The 24,188-nt window shown below is 44.9% G+C and overlaps 2 protein-coding genes across 6 annotated transcripts in view; both read left to right on the forward strand.

The window, feature by feature from the left end:
• Positions 1 to 524: 524 nt before the first annotated feature.
• Positions 525 to 20,560, forward strand: vps39 (VPS39 subunit of HOPS complex). Of its 3 annotated transcripts, XR_009798502.1 has the most exons (26): positions 525 to 584; positions 1,091 to 1,254; positions 2,490 to 2,555; positions 2,757 to 2,821; positions 2,899 to 2,941; positions 3,036 to 3,130; positions 3,578 to 3,676; positions 3,751 to 3,843; positions 4,653 to 4,836; positions 4,976 to 5,096; positions 6,318 to 6,438; positions 6,693 to 6,822; positions 6,936 to 7,078; positions 7,768 to 7,908; positions 8,708 to 8,849; positions 9,348 to 9,434; positions 12,991 to 13,064; positions 13,169 to 13,385; positions 14,453 to 14,581; positions 15,444 to 15,546; positions 15,626 to 15,671; positions 16,732 to 16,881; positions 17,982 to 18,116; positions 18,317 to 18,408; positions 19,684 to 19,867; positions 19,945 to 20,560. XR_009798502.1 is itself a non-coding variant. In XM_061844311.1 (24 exons), the coding sequence occupies exons 1-24, from the start codon at positions 1,182 to 1,184 to the stop codon at positions 19,760 to 19,762; spliced, it is 2,628 nt and encodes an 875-aa protein (XP_061700295.1). In that variant the 5' UTR covers positions 528 to 1,181; the 3' UTR covers positions 19,763 to 20,560. The 3 variants fall into 3 exon arrangements, 1 of the variants encoding a protein (XP_061700295.1); XR_009798503.1 differs by having other exon boundaries at positions 528 to 1,254; positions 6,696 to 6,822; XM_061844311.1 differs by having other exon boundaries at positions 528 to 1,254; positions 19,684 to 20,560.
• A 1,473-nt stretch (positions 20,561 to 22,033) lies between these two features.
• The window catches only part of galnt16 (UDP-N-acetyl-alpha-D-galactosamine:polypeptide N-acetylgalactosaminyltransferase 16), a 33,301-nt gene continuing 31,146 nt past the window's right edge, over positions 22,034 to 24,188 (forward strand). The window contains exon 1 of one of the 3 annotated variants that reach the window (XM_061844425.1): positions 22,034 to 22,234. In XM_061844425.1, coding sequence (XP_061700409.1) covers positions 22,211 to 22,234 — 24 coding nt within the window. In that variant the 5' untranslated portion in view covers positions 22,034 to 22,210. Of the gene's footprint in view, positions 22,235 to 23,066; positions 23,953 to 24,188 lie in introns of those variants that run through there. The other 2 variants (XM_061844424.1, XM_061844427.1) reach the window with 2 other exon arrangements.

Here is a 24,188-nt window from a genome sequence, read left to right on the forward strand (position 1 = left end):
GTTATTTTAAATCTCCCCAGTCGGCGTTGTTATGAAGTCTATCTTTGGGGTTTTCTGTTGCTGGTCTGACCCGATTCCATCGCTGTGCAATCTACTGACGCGCGTGTGCGCGGGCATCTCCAATGACTTAATTTATGCTTATTTGTTTTGTTTGAATCGTTTTTTTTTTTTTGTCTGAAAACTGACTTGATGGACATGAGTCTGGAATGTGTAACGTCAAGCGGTAAATGTCCGGCAAATAAAGTTTTTATTGAAAGACTTACTTTTGGTCTTTTGTCTAATTTTGTAGTCTGGAAATTTTGGTACAGTTACAGTACAGTAATGCTATCAAATGGTGAAATTAAACAAAAATAAATAAAGATAGCCGAACCAAGAATACTCGGGGGATTCGCGCTCACACTTTTTAAAATACAAAACATAATTTACTGCTTATTTATTTTTGCACAATCCCCAAATTACGGCTCGCGTAACGCTGGTATAACAACCACTGATGGACTAAGCCACATCTCGTAGCGTATCGCGAGGTTTCAGACGTGCTTGCTGTCAAATCCAGTTCGCAATCAAAACAAGGAACAGTATACGGGGTGAAAACATTTGTCGTTTTAAGTAGAGTCGCACTTGACAAAACAATTCAGTTCTAAAATGGACAGCTTGCATCATTGACGTCGAAGTGAGGTCCAATGTACAAAATTGGCCTTTAATTCGCTCCTCGTGAGGTCGATGTGACGCGAGTCACGTGCCGCTTCCAGTCAGCTGAAGCCAGGAGGAAGTAGCTTCATGCTAACGTGGCTAAGTAGCCTGCTAGTACCAACATTTGTCCGTCTCCTTTTTATTGACACTCTTTTTTTAGTTTTAGAGTGGTGGTCGTAGTTTTGTACATAACTCAGTGGACTGAGCTAGTTATTAATTGGTCTGGAAAGAGGCGCTCGTCTCTTGGTAACTTCTTAGCTTGGGAGCTAACAGTCAGTTGTTGTTTTGGTGCTGGACACAACTTGGCAGCAATAGGAAATTATTTCTTTTTGTCTTTTTTTTTTTTTTTTTCCCCTCCGCGGTCCGTGAACGTTAACGCTGCCGCGGTTGTTTAATGAAGGTCCCACCGTGAGCGGCGGCCACCCAGTGGAGCCCTCTCTTCCTCACTCCCGGCTCGGAACCACCGGGGCGCTCCCCCTGAGAGAGTCAAGATGCACGACGCCTACGAGCCGGTGCCGATTTTGGAGAAGCTTCCTCTCCAGATTGACTGCATGGCCGCCTGGGGTGAGTGTTCACCTTTTAACCTTCTTCTTCTTTTCCTTTCGGCTCGTCCCGTTAGGGGTCACCACAGCGTGTCATCTTTTTCCACCTCTCCTCTTTTGCCTGGCAGCTCCATCCTCAGCACCCTCCTACCACTTCCCTCACTCTCTCGCTTCTATGTCCAAACCATCGAAGTCGGCTCTCTCTAACCTTGTCTCCAAAACATCCAACCTTGGCTGTCCCTCTAATGAGCTCATTTCTAATCCTATCCAACCTGTTCACTCCAAGCAACAACCTCAACATATTCATTTCTGCTACCTGAAGTTCTGCTTCCTGTTGTCCCGTCTCTAATGCGTACATCATGTCCAGCCTCACTACTGTGTTATAAATGTTGCCCTTCATCCTCGCGGAGACTCTTCTGTCACATAGAACACCAGACACCTTCCGCCAACTGTTCCATCCCCCTTGGACCCATTTCTTCACTTCCTTACCACACTCTCCATTGCTCTGTATTGTTGGCCCCAAGTATTTGAAGTCATCCACCCTCGCTATCTCTTCTGGCTTGAGCTTCACTCTTCCTCCTCCGCCCCTCTGTTTTGCTTCGGCTAATATTCATTCCTCTCCTTTCCAGTGCGTGCCTCCATCTTTCTAATTGTTCCTCCGTCTGCTCCCTGCTTTCACTGCATCTCAAAAAATCATCTGCGAACATCATAGTCCGACGGGATTCCAGTCTAACCTCATCTGTCAACCTGTATATTACTTCCGCAAACAGGAAGGGCTCAGAGCGGATCCCTGATGCAGTACCACCTTCACCTTAAATTCTCGACCTCTTAACCGTACCTGGAAAATAAAAGATCCAATTGGCCAAGAGCTTTATTATTCTTATCGTAGTGAAATAAAATTGTACCTTTTAGAAAATCACTCTTCTAAAACAGTGGTTGGCATTTTACATTAGGAGTCAGACCTAAACCAACTGTTTTCAAAATAAAAGGCAAGTCCGACTAGGGATGCCGGGTAAATATTTACCTGTACAGGGTATCCTCAGTTTATGACGGAGTTCCACTGCTACATATTTGTGCATAGTGTTAGTAGGAGCACCTTGTAGTCCTTCAGTAAACTAGTTTTCGTTTAAATTGGGATACTCGTATCCCAAGGCACCAATGTAGTTATAAAATATGTAATTTATCTGTGTTGTAAAGATTGGGAATTTTGCTCAAAAACAGTGAACTTGCCAACGTGCCAATGCTTTCTTCCCACAGAGGACTGGCTGCTAGTCGGGACCAAGCCCGGGCATCTCCTTTTGTACCGGATTAAAAAGGATGCAGGTAAGAATACCGTTGTCTTTTTATGAGGGTGCAATAATGTAAATAAAAATTTCGAACTTGCTTACAGATTTTCCAGAAATAGACGTCCAAACAAAAGATTTAACTGGTTCTTTAATTTCACATTTGATGTACGCAAGACATTAATAAGTCCAATTCATCTCCGACAAATGCTTGATTGATAGCAATCTTCTCTCCTCTTAGCCACCAACCACTTTGAAGTCACGCTCGAGAAATCCAACAAGAACTTTTCCAAGAAGATCCAGCAGGTAGCGATGCGTCTCAGTGTCAGTTTTTGGTCCGACTAATTCCCGATCTTCATTTGTCCTCCGCTCCTGTTTGGCAGCTCTACGTTGTCTCGCAGTACAAAATACTCGTCAGTGTTCTGGGTATATTACACCTTCCGGCCTCAAAAATGAATTTCTCGCCGTGTAGTTTCGATGACCGATTTCCGCCGCTCTCTGTCAACATTTTTCCACACAGAGAACAACATCCACGTCCACGACCTGCTGACGTTCCAGCAGATCACCGTGGTGTCCAAAGCCAAGGGAGCTACGCTCTTTGTATGTGATCTCCAGGTTGGTGAAATTATCAATGAAAGGGGCCGTTTCCCGTAGACATCCACTCTAATGGACTTTTCTGACTGGCGATCTTAAGCTCCGCCCCCCTTAGCTACAGTTGCCATGTCCTACAAGCTTCCAAAATTGCGACTGAACAAAACAGGTTTGAAGTGGATTCTCTATCGCATATTCCAGATAATATTGCGGTATGTTTTTTTTGTATCTGAGGAACATTTTCTTCGTAACATTAACTTTTCCATGCGCACGCTACTAACACCCAGCATTGCTTGTGGGACAATATGGCGATGGGGGCGTGTCAAGCCAGGGGTTAAGACAATGCGGCCATCTGATCGGCTATTATTGTACGAGTGATTGACAGGTCGGAAAGGTCCATTGCATGGGGGGGGGATTACCCCGCTAAATTACTGAATAAGCAAAGACAAATCACTGCCTTTTCGTTTCCAGCAAAGCAGCTCAGGAGAGGAGACGCTCCGAATGTGCGTCGCCGTGAAAAAGAAACTTCAGATGTACTACTGGAAGGATCGTGATTTCCACGAGCTTCAGGTAGAAAGTGAAACCTCTCACTGGTTGTTTCCAGATTTATTTTTCAAATTAACGTCATTCTTTTTGTCCGTCAGGGGGACTTTGGTACTCCGGATATTCCGAAGTCCATGGCCTGGTGTGAGAACTCCATTTGTGTTGGTTTCAAAAGAGATTATTACCTCATCCGGGTACGCATATGTAATGATTTTCTTTGTGCACAGTAGGGTGCGTGTAACAGCCTGAAAATAAGATCTCCAAATTAATTTTCATGAAAAACGAAACCTTTTTCACCATTTGCAAAAAAAGCTGTTTTTTAATTAAAGAGCTTTCAAACGTTCCCCCCCCCCCCCCCTTCGTGCATGAACTCCCACAGAAAACGTTTTCTTTCACAGATGAATGTGAAAGTAAGCGCGCCTTTTGCCCAAACATTTGCCCCAATCCTTCATAAATGAACATTTTAAATCTTCCACAATTTAAATTCATAAAAATCAGCCATCAAACGGCATGACGGTTGCTTTTGTCTATTGCCAGCTCTGTCTCATATATTTTTTGTCTCATATGGAGTTAACCCTATCTCAGTAAAATGTTTGCCATTTGGAAGCACATCATTTTAATCAGGCGGCACGGTGAAACAGTGGACTTCTGAGGTACCGGGTTCGATCCCGAACCCGCCTGTGTGGAGTTTGCATGTTCACCCAATGCCCAAAAACATGCACCATTAATTGGACACTCTAAATTGCCCCTAGGTGGGATTGGGAGTGCGGCCGTTTGTCTCTGTGTGCCCTGCAATCGGCTGGCCACCAGTTCAGGGTGTATCCCGCCTCCTGCCCGTTGACAGCTGGGATAGGCTCCAGCACTCCCAGTGACCCTCGTGAGGATAAGCGGCTAAAAAAATGGATGGATAATTTTAGTCAATAGTCCATAGCGTGAGAAAATCAGACTGAAATTAATGCAATCGTCCCATGCATGTTATGACACGGCGTTTGGATGTCTGCAGCTGGACGGGCGCGGCACCATCAAGGAGCTCTTCCCCACCGGCAAACAACTGGAGCCGCTCGTCACCCCTCTGGCCGACGGCAAGGTCGCCGTCGGGCAGGACGACCTCACTGTGGTGCTGAACGAGGAGGGGATTTGCACCCAGAAGTGTGCCCTGAACTGGACCGACATCCCCATAGCTATGGGTAAGAATACATCGGTTACGCTATAGCCTAAAAAAAATGGTCTGGAAGAAGAAGTCTGTGTGCCCTTTCATCGCAGTTTTATTTAATTTTTAAAGTGTGCCTTAATTCACCCCCCTCCCCCCTCCTCCCCCAACTCCAGAGCACCAGCCTCCGTACATCATCGCGGTGCTTCCTCGCTACGTGGAGATCCGGACCTTGGAGCCCCGGCTCCTGGTGCAGAGCGTGGAGCTCCAGAGGCCTCGGTTCATCACGTCCGCCGGGTAGGTCGCGCTGTCGAAAACCCAGCAGAAAATGATTTTGTGAGCAATTTTTAGGAGGTCTGTCGGAATGTGTACCCCTAATTCAAATTACCGTATGTACTCCTTACAAGTCGGGGTATTTTGGCCATTATTTTACCCCTTTCTCCCCTGAAATACACATTTGCACCATGTACTTCGGGACAATGTTCCCTCTAATTTTTGATGTCTCTGAGCAAACACACTAAGCCCGTGAGCGCCCCCTTTGACCACTGTGAGCAACATCAGACGTAAGACGTGGTCAGATCAGTGTCACCCATTGAAGGCTCATTAAAAGGTTCCGATTACATTTCCATCAGAACATTTTTAAGAACTATTTTGTGTTTTGTGCAAACTTACACTGAAAATGTCAACAAACAAAAAAAATACATTGCAATACAAATACATACCAAGCCAACTATTAACTATAAATTTGAAATGTCACTTCCGACTTTATTTTTTTTATTTTTTTTTTTTGAAGCCACAATGACATCCCCGTCTGTTTTTCTTGGTGTAAAACTGAATTATTGTTTGCAGAATATCTTTCACAATGCATGTTGAAAGCTGAATGACGCTCCCAAACAGTTTTAGGGTTAATGTTATGTTGCCTCCTATATTTAAAATACAGAATTAGCCTTTTTTTGGGTAATGTATCGGCCGTGCCAAATGGAATTTTAACATTATACGCCATCTCATCCTGTACTTTATACTTTGGCTTCAGACCAGACCTTTTTTTCACTCAAAAAAGAGAAAATCTCATCCAGTTTCACCACTTTTTCTTCTATTATTCACATATCCCGGTGTTTGTAATTATGAGTGTACCCCTTTAAAACGGAGGGGGGCGGTGTCAGGTAAACTAGGAAGTTGAGCGTGTGGACCGGTGTGGCTGAGCAGCAGCTCTTTGTGAGAGGCAGTGTGCTGCCATGTTTAAAAAAACACGTCAGGGTGGAGTTCACTGCGCTGGATCTGTTTTCGTCTACGCTGAGAGTGTGCGAAAAGTGCGCAAATGCGCAGTTGCAGAGCTTTGAGGGAAGCAATAGCCGGAGATTTCTGCAATGTTGGTAGTCCTTTGGGGTGTCTCTGGTGGTAGTTTTTAATCATTCTCAGTTCAGGACAGCGTTAATCATTTACAATCACTTTCTTCCACCCCGATTGTTTGTACAGATAATGAATTTGTTTTGTTTTGTTTTGTTGCTCTTTTCATAGGCCTAATGTCGTGTATGTGGCCAGCAACCATTTTGTGTGGCGCCTGGTGCCCGTGTCCATCGCCACCCAGATCCGACAGCTCCTGGAGGACAAGCAGTTTGAGCTGGCGCTTCAGCTGGCAGTGAGTGAAATTTATGTTGTGTTCAAACTCACCACCTTGCCTCAGCCAGGACCTAAGGATCGATAGGTTTGGTGAACGCATTTGGTCATAACAGGACGTTTCAAGCCACGCCCCAAATGGAAAATTTAGGTCTGAAGCAGCCATTTTGGATCTGGTCATATGAGCTCCAATGGAAAGCGAGTATGTGTCGTATTTACTTTTTTTTTTTAATCTTCGTTTTTTTCTTTTTCTTTTTCCTTCTCCTTCCCCACCAGAAGATGAAAGACGACTCGGACGGTGACAAGAAACAGCAGATCCATCACATCCAGAACCTGTACGCCTTCAATCTGTTCTGCCAGAAACGATTTGACGACTCCATGCAGGTTTTCGCCAAACTGGGCACGGGTGGGTTCGACGTGCTTAATTAGATCCGGGACTTTGTTAGTCCCCCAGTTTAATTCGACGACAGACGGAGGGCGACTCATTCCAAAAGTTTCCTCTCGACGTGTGCCGCTTAGATCCCACCCACGTGATCGGCCTGTACCCGGACCTGCTGCCCTCCGATTACCGCAGGCAGTTGCACTACCCCAACCCCCTGCCGGCGCTGTCTGGAGCGGAGCTGGAGAAGGCTCACCTGGCTCTCATCGATTACCTCACCCAGGTATCGAAAGAGTGCTTGTGTCGTGTGTTTGATTGCAGTAAAGCCGGTTGGTCAGTCAGTTTTAGCGATAAATTCCAATTTAATAGTATGTACTGTAATTCCCGGCCTACAGAGCGCACCTGGTTATAAGCGTGAACCAGTACATTTGTAAAGGAAATTACATTTGGTACATACATACGCTGCGGCTGTGTAAAAGCCGCAAGTGCCCACATGGAAACACAAGGTATTTACAAAGACGGTACACAGAAAGAATTTAACGCTAATGCTAGTGCTAGTGCCATGCTAACGCTAACAGGGCCAGTTAAAATAAACTTACCGATAAATATCACTGAGACACGCCAGTAACACAGCAGCAACATGCTAGTGCAGCAATAACAGGCCCGGTAAAAGACATTTCCTCGGCACACATATTCCACCGGTCCCATTCTTACCTTTTCCGCTCGAGTGCCCCCCTTGCGGCTGTTAGGAAAAATGCACAAATTAGCCGCATCACCGCATAAACCGCAGGGTTTAAAGCGTGTGAAAAAAGTCGCGGCTTGTAGGCCGGAAATCATGGTAGTTTTATTTTTTGGGGGGGTGGCTCAGTAGTTAAATTGCACCTGCAGCTGAGATGCAATGCTTACACTAACAACGTGGCTGCAAACACAGAGGGGCTGGTTTACTGTCTCCGTCACGTTCCCCCGCCACAGAAACGCAGCCACCTGGTGAAACAACTCAACGACTCGGACCCGTCCACCACGTCGCCGCTCATGGAAGGCACGCCCACCATCAAGAGCCGCAAGAAGCTGCTGCAGATCATCGACACCACACTGCTTAAGTGCTACCTGCACGTGAGTACTCTTTTTTTTTTTTTTTTATTAAAATTGAGCCGTTCCTCTATGTTTCACGTTTGCATTCTGCATTTTTTTAACAACCCTCTAAGATGCCAAGAGATGGCGCCATAGGACTGTTTAAATAGTAATTGCGCTGAACGGCCTTTTTGAAGTCATTTATTTTGGCCCAGTGATAACTTTTGCATGTCAGACAGGAGGAGCTTGGGTTGTTAGTGGGGAGTTGTTGCCACATGGGTATGTGTGTGTGTGTTACAAATAAAGCAATCTGGTGACGTGTGCTGATGGAATTCGTTACACGCTGAAGTTGGAGTTGAAAGGGCACTCTGCAAGCGATTTTGCCGCGTGGTTCTGTGTTCGGATGGTCCAGGTGTTTCCCTTTAGAGACCCACAAAGCCGATTCTAATCAAAGGGGACGTGCCAGAGGCTACCGGCATCAGTAGTCTGCATCCAATTATCAAGGCGACAAGCAGCACACTGTGTGAAACAAATCAGAGAAGTCACCTGCTTCCATTCTACAACGCGGGGGTGTCCAAACATATTTTGTGTTCATAATGCCACTGACGAATAAAGTTAATTCAGTTACAGCAGCAAGAATCACAATTGTTTGCTCCACGTTATGGTCAGCTTAGTACGGATTGCTCTTGTCTTGGTTCTGAATGTGGAAATTTAGGATTTAGAGTTTTCGGACACGTGTCACAGAGAGTGAAGTTAAACGTGATTGATGCCAATGTCTCTTGCGTTTTTCCATTTATCTGTCCGGGTGGGGGAAAAAAAGTCCTTTGCGTTTGTGTTGTAGACCAACGTGGCCCTGGTGTCCCCCCTCCTGCGCCTGGAGAACAACCACTGCCACATCGAAGAGAGCGAGTACGTCTTAAAGAAGGCGCACAAGTACAGCGAGCTCATTATTCTCTACGAGAAGAAAGGCCTGCACCAGAAAGGTGCCACACTGAAGCACACGCAAAACGGCAACGGTGCAAATACTGTCATGTGTTCATTTTTCGGTACGTTACAACGGCGTACATTCACCAGAACGCCGTACTATGCCCGTTAATTTACTGAATGTATTCTCCATCACAGAATCGTACTGTACACAACCAGAGGACGCCTGACACGCTCCTGTCATCTAGAACCATGCGCGCATGGATCTGATTTTTAATTTGGTTTCAGCTGACTACATTTTAATGACAACGGGGTTTTCCCTTCGAATGGAAGCAATCGGGATTTGGTTAATCTTTGAAGGGGAGTTGGGGGGGGGGTTCCCGCCTGTAGTCTTGTGACATCATTCCCCTGGACACCCGTTTCGCCGCCTGGCAACTGATTCAAACCATCTGCACCAATTAGACGGAGTTAACTGTGTAATGTGAAGCAGGTGACGCACCGCTTCCTTTTGGACCATTGTCACATCTTGTTCTGCTCTTCTCCTTCCCTCACCTCAGCTCTGCAAGTTCTTCTGGACCAGTCCACCAAGGCCAACTCCCCTCTGAAGGGACACGAACGCACCGTGCAGTACCTTCAGCGGCTCGGTGAGCGTCCCAAAAATTACTCGTTCGAACACCGCTATCTTGAAGTACCGTAATTTCCGGCCGACAAGCCGCGACTTTTTTCACACGCGTTCAACCCTGCGGTTTATGCGGTGATGCGGCTAATGGTGGATTTTTTTCTCACGGCCGCAAGGGGGCACTCGATAGGAAACTGTAAGTGTGAGACCGAATATATGTGCCGAGGAAGTGACTTTTACTGGTCCGGCCCTGTTAGCGCTGCGCTAGCGTGTTACTGCTGTGTCTCAGTGATTTTTACCAGTATGTTTTTTTTTTTAACCGGCCCTGTTAGCGCGGCTCTAACGTTAGCATGAGTTTGGCGCCGCTAGCATTAACGCGCAGGCCAGCGCTAGCGTTAGCGCGCGGGGTGGCACTAGGAAAAGTGTTAGCGCGCGTGGCGGCGCTAGCATTAAACTCTCTGTGTACCATCTTTCTTTGTTAATATCTCGTGTTTCAATGTGGGCACTTGCGGCTTTTACACGGCTGCAGCCTACGTATGTACCAAATGGTATTTCCTTTACAAATGTACTGGGTGAGGCTTATAACCAGGGGCGCTCTGTAGGCCGGGAATTACGGTATATCTTTTTAGGTAGTAATTTGCCTCGTTTATTAGCGTTGCAAAGAAATCAGTCAACATGGTAACAGGCATAAATCAACATACTGTATTTTCTACACATACCCATATGTAAATTGTTCAGACCAATAAAGTGAATCCCTGATATTAGCAGCACTGCTGTGAATAGCTAAAATCCATTAGTATTTGACGCCTCGTCTTAAAAGCAGATTGTAATAGGCTGTAGATGGCACAAGATGGTGGCGACGCGCTTAAAGATACAGATTGGTATTCAGTTTGAATTGATTTGTTTACCGTGGTCGATGTCAACACTGAAAACGAATAAGTTGGAAAGCAACGACCCAATACATCAGCGGTGTAAAACTCATTTTCCTCGCGGACCACATTGTAGTTCCGGTTCCCCCTCAGAGGGCCGTCATGGCTGTGGAACAAAAATGTTTCGTTATCTCATCATATTTACGTCATCAATTTATGAGCTAGTTTTGGAATCAGAAATCAAGGGCAATGTGTTTTTTTTAACTATTCACCTTTGGCAACACAAAAATGCTTGTAATATCTCAACTTTATCATTTATGGCATATGACAAGAAATCAAGGGTCATGTGTTTTTCAACTATTCACGTTTAATAACACAAAAATGCTTGTAATATCTCAGCATTATCATTTATGATATGACAATTTGAAATTTTGCTACAGATTTTTACAAGAATCCTGGAAATTGGCACTGTAGATTTGGCTTCGCGGGCCGGATCTGGCCCCCGGGCCTTGAGTTTGACAACTTCGCAACACATCCAGAACACAGGTGTCAAACTCAAGGCCCGGGGGGCCAGATCCGGCCCACCGTATGATTTTATGTGGCCCGTGAAAACAAATCGTGCGTGTCAACTTCCAGGATTTTTGTTCAAATTTCAAATTGCCATGTCATAAATGACGACTTTGAGATAGATTTTTGTGTCACCAAACCCATTTAACTTGATTTCTGACTCCAAAACTAGCTCATAAATTGCATGCGGAAATATGACGCGATTAATTTTTTTTTTTTTATTGTTTCACAATCATAACAGCCCTCAGAGGGAAACCGCATCTACAATGTGACCCGCGGCAAAAATGAGTTTGACACCCCTGATCTCGGATGTTCACAAAAAAGAACCCGTGTTACATAAATGAATGTATTCAGGCCAACGATTCAACACAAAACCACGTAGCACAAGTACAACCTGACATGACATCACACACGAGCAAACAAATATGTACACTTTACACAAACACGAAGGGTCATTAAACTCTCCTCTTGGCATTTACACACATCGGTCAATGTTCCGTCTTTTGTCGAAATGCACGCAGAGTCGGGCGCCTCGCCAGGTTGCGCCCAGGTTTGAAACCGACACGTCGAACTCACCCAAGAGCGGCGATCTCGCGCTTGGTTAACTGTTGATTATATGAATTAAATGACTCCCAAATATAACGTTTTCCATGACATCAACCTCCGTCGCGTCCAGCTTATTTCTTTCACATGCTGTTGAGTTATTGGTGAAATTAAAAGGATTCTCAGTGACCGAGTGGGGATTTTTTTTTTTTTTTTTTTTAGCAGCGCGTTGGCAAGAGCGCTTCATGGATTTGGAACTGTTCAATCCCCTAATAAGTTGTGTGCTGTAATGGTACAAAGCACAGCTGGCATGTTTCAGACTTGGATGACTCTCTTACAGCAAGTCGAAGCTGTTTTTTATTTAGTGAGTCATCAAACTTTACTGCGGTGCCGCGTCCGCAAAAACACAATGACATAAAAGTGGTTGCTCGCGAGTTAAAGGTCCACTGTCATGACATGCATGATTTTGAGTATATTAATGAAAAAAAAAAAAAACGGCACCTGACATGGACCCATGCGTTTTTTTTTTTCACCACAAAACATGATTTTTGATGTATACAGCTTTTTGCAACTCCCGCCGTGAAAATCCTCTGGAGGGATTTGTTTTCGACAAGAAGCAGGAAGTGACGTACAGGGTGGGACCGCCCTCAGGTGGACTCGTTTGTTTCTATTAGTTTTACCTGCTGGGAAGGTAGCTCGTTGACCCTTTGTGTTAGCCAAAATGCCGGCTCGTTGCATTGCTGGACATTGCTCAAACACTCGGGAGGATGGATTTACCCTTCATAAGTTTGCAAGAGACTCGGTTCGTCGTGAAAAATTGATTGCACGGGTGCAAAGGACGAGAGCATCGTGGGTTCCAAATGGCACGTAGGTGTGTATACAGCTACTAAAGAAAAAAACAATAGTTGGAGGGGGGCGTAATCCATAAATCAGGGTTGCTAAATGTGTTGATGTGCACATCGTAAGGCTTCCATGCAGCAGCCGCTGAAGGACGGATGTGGATCGCTACCGGCCTTCTCGACAAGGCCGCGGCTTGGTCGGCCTTCTTGACAAGGCCGGCCTAGCCTGCCGCCGGTCTTCTCGACAAGGCCCGAGCCTGCCGAACCTGCCGCCGGCCTTGTCGGCCGGGATGGCTCGTCGCCGCGGTGGCTCATGTCCCCTGCGAAAGTGAGCATTTATCACCGCCTGGCAGAATTAGATAGGGCGGGGAGGTGGTTTGGCCGTGATCCGCGTGTCATCTAAAAATGGCTCGAAACAATAGGGTAATATTGCCCCGGACACTTGACTCGGGTGTGAGATGTTTTCTTCGAAAGAGCTTCCGCGTCTGAAGGGTTTTCAACGGCGAATGTCCGGGGTGACGTCACGGACAGAAGATGCAACCAATATGGCTACCACTTGGATGTCGAATGAGACCTCCGCAACTTTGCGCATGGATGACGCGCTCGCCGCTCATATTTATTTTTTCGTGTGGACATTGAAGTGAATAATCTTATATGTATTTTTCATTTAAATATCTATTTGAGAATGTTTATAGGGATGACTCTAGACCTTTAAGTATTTTTTTTTTGGGTGTTGCTTTTTGTGTGATTTCCCCGCGCACAGGAGTCGAGAATCTGGGCATGATCTTCGAGTTCGCTCCCTGGGTGTTGAAAATGTGTCCCGAAGATGGGCTGAAGGTACGCGTTACTCAACCCGGACGGACAGCACACGTTCTCCAATTTAGTTTTTGCACCATTAAGTCCGAAGATCCTAACAAGGAAGCGTCTTTTCCGTGTCCCAGATCTTCACCGAGGACCTGACCGAGGTGGAGACGTTGCCGCGGGACAAGGTGCTCAATTTCCTGAAGGAGGGCTTCAAGGAGCTGGCCATCCCGTACCTGGAGCACATCATCTACGTGTGGGACGACAAGGGCCCCGAGTTCCACAACACTCTCATCCAGCTCTATCTGGAACGGGTCCAAAGTCTGATGAAGCAGTACCTCAACTCGCTGCCAGAAGGTCTCCGCAGAAATTGGCGTTATTATTACGACGTTGCGGTCCAAATAAATTACCCTGGAACTGCATTTTTTGCCGACTGCATAGAACCTGACCCTGGAATGTGTGTTTGGACTGTGGTAAATATTGTTTAAATTTAATTCCTCGGTCATTTATATTTGCAAAAGTAGACACTGCCGGAGAGGGTAGTACTTTGTAGTGGTGGTGGGGGGGAAAAACCTTTGGTGTGGTGCCCACATTGCTGATTGATTGGAAACTTTTTATTCCAGGAGCTAAAATTACCGAGAAACTAAAGTAATTTAAACGGATTTTGACAGTTTTTGCTCAAACACTCCTGCACCTATGAAGAATACTGCAACGACTACATTGGTACTACATTCAGGTAACAGATTCCACAGTCCAAACACTTGAAATTACCTCGGAACACCAGGGCCGTCAAATGTTACGGTCCGTATTTTGGTATAGAAATCACTGACTGCTAACCCGTAATACTGTTACAGATACAGTGAAGAAAATAAGTATTTGAACACCCTGCTATATTGCAAGTTCTCCCGCTTAGAAATCATGGAGGGGTCCGAAATTTTCATGGTAGGTCCATGTCGACTATGAGGGAGATAATCCGAAAAAGAAAAATCCAGAAATCACAATGTATGATTTTTTTTTTTTTTTTTTTTTGGTAATGATTTATTTGTGTGATACAGCTGCAAATAAGTATTTGAACACCTGAGAAGGCCAATGTTAATATTTGGTACAGTAGCCTTTGTTCATTTAAAGGTGGACTAACAGGTCTTTGATGGTCAGAATTCTAGCTGATAGACAGGTGTTCAAATACTTATTTGCAGCTGTATCACACAAATCATTGAAAAATCATACATTGTGATTTCTGGATTTTTCTTTTTTGACGATCTCTCACAGTCGACATGGACCTATGATGAACATTTCAGACGAAGAACTTGCAATATAGCAGGGTGTTCAAATACTTATTTTCTTCACTGTATGTTCAATGTATTTATAATAAATTGGATAAAATACTGCAGTAACTGTCACCGGGTAATGTTCTTGAACGTCAGGAGTTGCGGCTGTGCCGGCGGGGATGGAGCAAGGTGAGCTGGGAGAGTTCAGGAACAAGCTGCTGTCCTTTCTGGATATTTCCGGCAGTTACGAGCCAGCGCGCCTCATAAGTGACTTCCCCTTTGATGGTAAGTGAAAGGAAATGAAAATATGATTTAGTGTCGCAGTGGGGAGGGAAAAAAAATATAGATAAAAGTACTTGAACATGTGGTCACATGATGTTGCTGGCAGGCAGAAGCCTCGTACGTCTGCGTTTAGTCAATTTCATGTTTTCTCATATATATTAATCGAATCCGTTCATGTATAGTTACCAAATTTAAACTATTGGAAATAGCTTTGGAACAAATCAATTCACTCTTTTAAAAATGCTAACAACTTAACCCGCGGGAGCCGTTCAGCATTTTCTTACCTCAAAATTATTATTTTTTTTCTATGACAATAACGAGTGAAAATTGGTTCGATACATTTGAGTGAGCTGTTTTATTAAAAATGGATTGCTGTAGTGCTTTTTGGTTCTGATGGAACGGGTCAGCCACGAAGGTTATGTTTGTGTGTTGATTTATTTATCTTTTTTTTTTTGGGGGGGGGGTGGGGATGCGAATGTGGTGGCACGGTGGAGCAGCTGGAAAGCCTCACAGTTCTGAGGTCCCGGGTTCAATCCTGGACCCGCCTGTGTCGAGTTGGCATGTTCTCCCCGTGCCTGCGTGGGTTTTTTCGCCGCGTTTCCTCCCACATCCCAAAAACACGCAACATTTAATTGGACACTCTAAATTGCCCCTCGGTGTGATTTTGAGTGCAGCTGTTTGTCTCGGTGTGCCCTGCGATTGGCCGGCAACCGGTTCAGGGTGTACCCCGCCTCCTGCCCGTTGGTAGCCGGGATGAGCTCCAGCGCTCCCCGCGACCCTCGTGAGGATAAGCGGCTAAGGAAATGGATGAGACGCGAATGTTCGAGGCCACAGTAACTCGACGTCGCGTATGATCTCTCCCGAGGTCTCCTGGAGGAGCGTGCGCTGCTGCTTGGGCGCATGGGGAAGCACGAGCAGGCGCTTTTTATCTACGTGCACATCCTGAAGGACACACGCATGGCTGAGGAGTGAGTATGGGCACACACACGTGCGCGCACACGCAAATGATTATGAAAATAATGCGGTTGTCGTCTCCCCCTTGTGCAGATACTGTCACAGCCATTACAGCAGCTCTGTGGAAAGTGATAAAGACGTGAGTTGCTTTTAATTTCCAGTTTAATGTGCCCCCACCCCCACTACCTCCGGATTGTTTTATTTTTCTGTCTTCATTTTATTGATTGGTGTCTGTGAGCCATATTTTATGAATGAGAGGATTCCCAAAACTGCTTCCTCTTTTTTGGTTTTAGAAATGCGATAATAAGAGGTAATAATATAAGAAGAATAAGTAACTAATAACTAACTAACTAATTAATTACTTACTTAGGAATAAGAATAAGGTGGCAAATGCATTTTTCGACTTCCATGTATCCAATTCAGTCAGGTCACATGCGATAATTCGATAAGATTTTTTTAAAGGCATTTTTATTCAATTAATGTAATTAATATTTATTTATCTATTTAATGATTAATTTGTCCGTTAATTATGTAATTAATTAAGTAGTAATAAGAATAAGGTAATAATAGGTGGCGAATGCATTTTTCGACCGCCATGTATCTAATTCAGTGAGGTCACACGCGGTAATTCGATGAGATTTTTTTAAAAAGGCATTTGTATTCATTAATTTAGTTGTTTAATTAATAATTAATCCATTTGATATTAATAATTATTACATTTGTTGGTTAATTATTTACTTAATTAATAATAAGAAGAAGGTTATAATAAGAGGTGGCAAATGCATTTTTTCACCTCCATGTATCAAATTCAGTCAGGTCACATGCGATATTTTGCTAAGATTTTTTTTTTTAAAAAGGCATTTTTTATTCAATTAATTAAATTATGTAATTAATTTGTTAGTTAATCATTCATTAATCAACTAATTAATTAATAAATAGGAATAAGGTAATAATAAGAGGTGGCAAATACATTTTTCGACCTCCATGTATCCAATTCAGTTAGGTCACATGCGATAATTCGATAAGATTTTTATTTATTTTTTTTAAAAGGCATTTTTATTCAAAACAACATAACTATGCATTGAAATAAAAATCAAATTTCCGTTTTGATCCGCGCAACCTCATGCGACACTGCGACGGTAGCTATTAAAAATTGAACTTGTGTGACTCGAGTTTTTGGCGTGCGCGCCGCCCCGCAGGTGTATCTGTCCCTGCTGAGGATGTACCTGTCCCCTCCGGACGCGCACTGCTTGGGGCCCATCAAGATGGAGCTGTCGGAGCCTCAGGCCAACCTCCAGGCCGCCCTGCAGGTCCTGGAGCTCCACCACAGCAAGCTCAACACCACCAAGGTAAAAAGATGACAGTATACATTTCATACGGGCATCAACTTTTGACGAAATGACGAGCTGTCATTTGGGAGAAAAACAAGCAAATTGTTGCTCGAGTTGTTATTTTTGTACTTGACGGCTCGAGTAGTTCTACGTAGCCGTGGTAAGATCAAGGGGTAAAACGTTAAGGAAATTAAAAACTACTTTGTGATTCATTCAAAATGTAAATACAATAATTCCTCCCTCTACTTCGCGGATCACCTATCGCGGATTCAGTGCATCGCTGATCTCCCCCCCCCCCCCCAAAAAAAAGGCATATTGCTACGTACTAATGCACCATCCCCTGCAACACGTCAAGGACCCATGAAGGAAAAAAAAACAAACAAAAAAAAAAAACATTTACCCCTACCTCACTTTTTTTCCACTTTTCCCAGGCGGATGTGGTACCAATTAATCGTGAAAAACGAGGGATTACTGTCAACCTTGTTGCTACGTAAATGTTTTCAACCAACCAGTCCTTCAATATGAAATGATAATGTGTTGAATTTAAAAATTAAGTACAAGTAAACTGCGCTTAAAAATACTGTACTGAAAAGTTTAAGCCACTTTAACTTTTTGCGCAGTTTGAACATTTTATTTAGTAATTCTTTCACGTACCCCCAGGGGGAGTGCGTGTACCACCAGTGGTACGCGTACCACACTGAAGACAATCTAGGAAGTTGAAAAGTGCCTTTTAATAACCATACATCCATTTTCATTGCCGCTTATCCTCACGAGGGTCGCGGGGAGCGGCGGAGCCTATCCCAGCAGTCAACGGGCAGGAGGAGGGGGACACCCTGAACTGGTCGCCATCCAATCGCAGATCACATGGAGGCAGAAAGACAGTTGCACTCACACCTAGGCGCAATTTAGAGGGACCAGTTAACGTCGCATGTTTTTGGGATGTGGGAGGAAACCGAAGTGCCCGGATAAAACCCACGCAGGCACTGACGGGGAGAACATGCAAACTCCACACAGGCGGGTTCAGGATTGAACCCGGGACCTCAGAACTGTGAGGCCGATGCTTTCCAGGTGCTCCATAATATTTCATTCATATTTGATTTTTTTTTTTTCTTGGACAGGCCATCAACCTGCTGCCGGCCAACACTCAGATCCGCGAGATCCGAGTCTTCCTGGAGAGCGTCCTGGAGGAGAAGGCTCAGAGGAAGCGCAGCAACCAGGTGCTCAAGAGTCTACTGCAGGCGGAGTTCCTCAGGGTAAGTGCGGACCGACTCAAATCATTGTGGAACTTCTCGAAAGTTTGTCACCACTTGGGCTGGAATTTATTATTTAATCATTGATTCATTTCTCAGTAATTCAAACGATTAATTGATGAATCGGATAAAAGGAATGAGAACGAGCCTGGACGGAGATTGCCGGATTGTTTTCAAATAAGAACTGAATTTGTGTCTTTCAGGTGCAGGAGGAGCGCATCTTCCACCAGCAGGTCAAATGCGTCATCACGGAGGAGAAGACGTGCAGAGTGTGCAAGAAGAAGATCGGGAACAGGTCAACTTTTTTTTGTGTGTGAAGAGTTCTTGTGCGCCGCCTTTGTGGTTGTGATCGTCATTACCGTAATTTCCGGCCTACGAGCCGCGACTTTTTTCCACACGGATTCAACCCTGCGGTTTATGTGGCGACGCGGCTTATTTGGGCATTTTTTCCCGAGCGGCCGCAAGGGGGGAACTCGAGCGGAAAAGGTAAGAATGAGACCGGTGGAATATATGTGCCGAGGAAGTGACTTTTACCGGCCTTGTTAGCGCTGTGCTAGGGTGTTGCTGCTGTGTTACTGACGTGTCTCAGTGATATTTACCGGTAAGTTTTATTTTAACCGGCCTTGTTAGCACTAGCACGGTGCTAGCGTTAGCGTTAGCACTGCCGTTAGCGTGGCGGCAGCGTTAGAACTGGCGTGTCTCAATGATATTTACCGGTAAGTTTTATTTTAACCAGCCTTGTTAGTTAGCGTTACCACTGGTGTTACCGCGGCGCTAGAATTAGCACTGGCTTTAGCACGGCGCCAGCGTGTTGTTGCTGTGTTACTGGCGTACCTCAGTATACCGGTAAGTTTTATTTTCACCGGCCCTGTTAGCGCTAGCGCGGCACCAACGCGAGCGGTGAAAATAAAACTTACCGATAAATATCACTGAGACACGCCAGCAACACAGCAGCAACACGCACTAGCTTTAGCGCGGCGCTAGCGTTAGCATTAGCGCTCTGCTAACGTGTTCCTGCTGTGTTACTGGCGTTTCTCAGTATACCGGTAAGTTTTATTTTCACCGGCCCTGTCAGCACTAACGCTAGCGCTAACAGGGCTGGTGAAAATAAAACTTACCAGTAAATATCCCTGAGATACACCAGTAACACAGCAGCAACACACACTAGCTTTAGCGGGGCGCTAGTGTTAGCACTGGTGTTAGCGCTCTGCTAGCGTGTTGCTGCTGTGTTACTGGTGTGTCTCAGTATACCAGTAAGTTTTATTTTCACCGGCCCTGTTAGGACTAGCGCGCCGTGCTACCGCTAACGGTGCCGGTGAAAATAAAACTTCCCGCTAAATATCACTGATACACGCTAGCACAGCGCTAACACTAGCGCAGCGCTAACAGGGCCGGTAAATTTCCATCCATTCAAAAAACCGAACATTTCAAATTGACTGCAGAAAGTACACAAACATAATTTGATTTATTTATTTTTTTATAACTTTGTTGACATAAAAATGAATTTTAACACCACCTCCGTTTCGCCGCTTCCAGCATTCGCGAACGTCCGACTTTTGTGTCTCTGCAGTGCGTTCGCCAGATATTCCAACGGCGTGGTGGTGCACTACTTCTGCTGCAAAGACCGCAACACATGTCCCACCGAATAAGACCCCCCCACCTCCCACTCCACCTTCCGGTTTCACCATAACTTGGAAATAAAATAAAATCCACTTCCCGCCGACCCCCCCCCCCCCTCGGAGACACTTCTGGAAGTATGTGCGAATGTTACAAGCGCTCAGAACAAAAACATGGTGGCCTTTTTTTTTCATTTTTTTTTTTTTTTTTTTAGATGACATTTGTAGCCACAGAGCAAAGAGGACTTAAAATGGACGCCAAGGACACGATCGAGGACGCTCGACTGTTAACGCCTTTTTCTGACTCAAGATTGTACGCGAAGGTGGTCTTTTTTTTTTTTTTTTTGAAGCATGAAGAATCACCTTAAAAGTGTTTTTAACGTTCTGGTCCTGCTACATTTTTTTTTTCCTCCAGTCATGTTCACCTTTAATCACAAATTCATCGGGGGAATTCTGTGAAGGAAAAGCAACGGCAGGATCGCTCGAGCGCAGCACTTTAAAAAAAAAAAAAGTGGACAGTTTATTTATCAATTTTGGGATAGGTACTGGAAATTTGAACGTGGGGGGGGGGGGGGATGTTGAATTTGTGCATTTCAGCGCGATTTGTTACTGTTACTGTTACGAGCACTGAAGCGTCCGATCGACCCCGTTTGAACGGCTTCGCCGCGTCCGACACGCCTACTGTAAATGTTTACACGCGTCCTGCTGCGCTTTTGAAACTTCTTTTCGAGCGTTTTTGTCCGCCTTTCGTTTCTAATAAATATTTTGCAGCAGGATGCGGGATGTTTGACTGTTGTCGTCCAGACTCAATAAAGTAACAGAGCAAATCCATCTGTGTGTCTTTCACCTGCAAATAAAATAAATTTTTTATTTGAGTTTTAGTGTGGAAGATGTGGCAGCACGGTGGAGGCTCAGTTGGTAAAGCGTTGACCTCACACTTCTGAGGTCCCGGGTTCAATCCCGGACCCGCCTGTGTGGAGTTTGCATGTTCTCCCCCGTGCCTGCGATGGTTTTCTCCGGGCACTCCGGTTTCCTCCCACATCCCAAAAACGTGCGACATTAATTGGACGCTCTGAATTGCCCCTAGGTGTGATTGCGAATGCGGCTGTTTGTCTGGAATTCCCCTGCAATTGGCTGGTGACCAGTTCAGGGTGTAACTCCGCCTCCTGCCCGTTGAAAGCTGGGATAGGCTCCGGCACTCCATGCGACCCTTGTGAGGATAAGCAGCTAAACAAATTGATGGATGGATGTGTGATATGTGGGCTAGTTTTGTTGGGAATTGTGCAGTTAGGTGCTAATATTTTCTATGTATCTAACTCCAAATTGGCGGGGGGTCGCTGCCCACCAAATCCTCTTTGGCCGCGTTTTTGTCTTCATTTTGTGTCGAGCTTGTGTGCATTTCAATTCCATTTTTCATTGCCTTTGTGTTGTTTTTTTACATTTTTGAATCCTTATTGTCTCCATTTTGAGTCCACTTTGCATATTTTTCATGTTGCCATCAATTTAGTTATTTTTGTCGAGTTTTTTTAAACAAATTATTATGATTATTATTATTTTTAAATAATCTTGCCCCCATTTGCATTCACCTGGAGTCCATTTGGCTTACCGGTTGTTGTCCCCCCCTACAAAATGTGACAACAAGGCGGACACAGGCTTAAAACTAATGTGCACAGATCCTCTATTATTTTACTCGTTTGTAACCCCAGTCAAAACATAATTTTGTATTCTTTTGACTTACTCAGTTTCTTTCATTTTTTTTGTAATATATATTTGTTCCAATTGCACTGTTTTATCTTTTTGTATGACTAAGTTGGACTAAAATCTCTGGGTAGATAATACCAGGTGGCTTTTAAATTATTATTTTTTATTTTAATAAATATGTAAAAATAATAATTCATAAAATAACATTTTCTTTTTATTATTCTTGTTTCTACTCATCCATCCATTATATTTTGCCGCTTATCCTCACAAGGGTCGCGGCAAAATATAAGTGCCTATCCCAGCTGCCACTGGGCAGGAGGTGGTGTACACCCTGCACCGGTCGCCAGCCAATCGCAGGGGCACATTGAGACAAACGACCAATCGCACTCACAATCACACCTAGGGGCAATTTTTGTTCGTCCAATTCATGTTGCATGTTTTTGGTGTGGGGAGGGGGGGGGGGATTCGAGTGCCTGGAGAAAACCCACGCAGGCACGGGGAGAACATGCAAACACCACACAGGCGGGCCTGGGATTGAACCCGGGATCTCAGAACTGTGAGGCCACCGTTCCGCACTACTAATTATTATTTTTTTTAAAGATCTTCTTCTCCATGAAAGTTTTCCTTTTCAGAGCAACGTCGTACCCATGAGTCAGCACCTCTCAACTAGTCTGCTGCTTTCATCATCATCATGTGGCGGTTCCGAAGCCGAACCCCCCCCCCCCCCAGCTGGACCTCCGCGACCGCACACAACAACGGTCCGGACTCCCCTGGCAACCGATGATGTCACCGCCCACCAACTTGGTGCGTTCACGTGTTTTTTTCTGCCGTCTTTCCGTCTGTCCTGTAAAAACCAGCAGGTGCCCCTCAGATGGTCAATAGTGGGGGGGGGGGGGGGGTTACTGGCTGGGGTGTTGTCACGTGTTGAAAAAGTGGACGTGTGTGTGTGTGTGTGGAAATTCGACTGAACCGGTTTTGATCCCACCCAGACTTTAAAAAAAAACCATCACCAGTTCCAATGAGGGGAATGCATTGAGCTAATATTGATGATGTGCTGTGCAATTTGGATTATGATTTCCCCTCTGTGCACGAGCGTGTACGCGCGCACGTGAGAGTGTAAAAAAAAAAAAGTGTGTGTCGTGTGCGAGAAAGTGTGCGTTTTCGTGTTTCTGCGCGTGCCTGTCCAGACGGGAATTTTGTGACGAGTTTTCCACACGTGTTAAAACCAGCCCGTGATTCATTGCATTCACTTCTCAGACGCACCCCCCCCCACCACCACCACCACCCCACCAAAATCCGTTCACGCAGATTTTTCCACGCAGTCCGACTAAAGAGAACCGGAAGTTCTCTTGTTACCTTTCGCACAGGGCACAGCAAAAAGCAGGATTTTGACATATACCCACGATGTGCGCGTTACTAATTTACAATCACGCTGAAGAGAACAAAATGTGTGTGTGTGTGTGGGGGGGGGGGGGTACTGGCTGGGGTGTTGTCACGTGTTGAAAAAGTGGACGTGTGTGTGTGTGTGGAAATTCGACTGAACCGGTTTTGATCCCACCCAGACTTTAAAAAAAAACCATCACCAGTTCCAATGAGGGGAATGCATTGAGCTAATATTGATGATGTGCTGTGCAATTTGGATTATGATTTCCCCTCTGTGCACGAGCGTGTACGCGCGCACGTGAGAGTGTAAAAAAAAAAAGTGTGTGTCGTGTGCGAGAAAGTGTGCGTTTTCGTGTTTCTGCGCGTGCCTGTCCAGACGGGAATTTTGTGACGAGTTTTCCACACGTGTTAAAACCAGCCCGTGATTCATTGCATTCACTTCTCAGACGCACCCCCCCCCACCACCACCACCCCACCAAAATCCGTTCACGCAGATTTTTCCACGCAGTCCGACTAAAGAGAACCGGAAGTTCTCTTGTTACCTTTCGCACAGGGCACAGCAAAAAGCAGGATTTTGACATATACCCACGATGTGCGCGTTACTAATTTACAATCACGCTGAAGAGAACAAAATGTGTGTGTGTGTGTGGGGGGGGGGTTACTTTCCGGATGCAAAAATGTATTTTAACAGCGCTTCACTTCACACTTCCGGTTTTGGAAATAAATTTCAGTCCATCGAGTAGACATACCCCGAATTTTTGCAATCAAAAGGCTTCATTGTAGTCTTAATTTTTCACATCGTATTAAAACTCGGAAAGGGGTGTGTAGACTTTTTATACCCGCTGCATCTGCAAAATCCGATTCAACGTGATGTGTCCCGACAGGCTTCTGCGCCTTTGCAGTGTTGCTAATGAGATTTAAGTGTCGAATAAAAGGAAGGAGTGTCCACAACCTCTCATCCTCATGTGAAGGTTTTTTTTTTTTCGCCTCAATGCAATTTAAGATATTACATAAAAGCATATTTGAACCACTCGGAACTGTTTAACCACGAGACGTGTTTACCGTACGGACATTTTTTGCAGACGGACGCACTGTTGAACCCGTGAAAACAAATTGCAAAAATCGACAGCGAAACGTCTGTAAGTTGGTTTTAAGGCACTTTTAAATATGTAATGTATATATGACGCGATTTATGAGTGATCTGAACGGTAAGTAGCGTTTTATTTTTTTTAGCTAATCAGGTAATTCCTTGTGCTAACGCTATTCGCGTATGCTAGCTGTTTGCTAAAGGCTGCTTATGCTGTCTAAAATTCTGTCCAGTTTATGCCATCCGTTCAGTAGAAATTGAATATTTATTTTTATTTTTGGGGGGGTG

Source organism: Syngnathoides biaculeatus, chromosome 15, assembly GCF_019802595.1.
Source record: "Syngnathoides biaculeatus isolate LvHL_M chromosome 15, ASM1980259v1, whole genome shotgun sequence".
Taxonomy (NCBI): domain Eukaryota; kingdom Metazoa; phylum Chordata; class Actinopteri; order Syngnathiformes; family Syngnathidae; genus Syngnathoides; species Syngnathoides biaculeatus.

What these genes read in the sequence shown, in the direction of transcription:
- vps39 (XM_061844311.1), top strand. Translation starts at nt 1,182, where the DNA reads ATGCACGACGCCTACGAGCCGGTGCCGATTTTGGAGAAGCTTCCTCTC. An exon ending in GAGATTATTACCTCATCCGG is followed by an intron (nt 3,844 to 4,652) that starts GTACGCATATGT and finishes GGATGTCTGCAG; the next exon opens with CTGGACGGGCGCGGCACCAT. An exon ending in GCAGTACCTTCAGCGGCTCG is followed by an intron (nt 9,435 to 12,990) that starts GTGAGCGTCCCA and finishes CCCCGCGCACAG; the next exon opens with GAGTCGAGAATCTGGGCATG.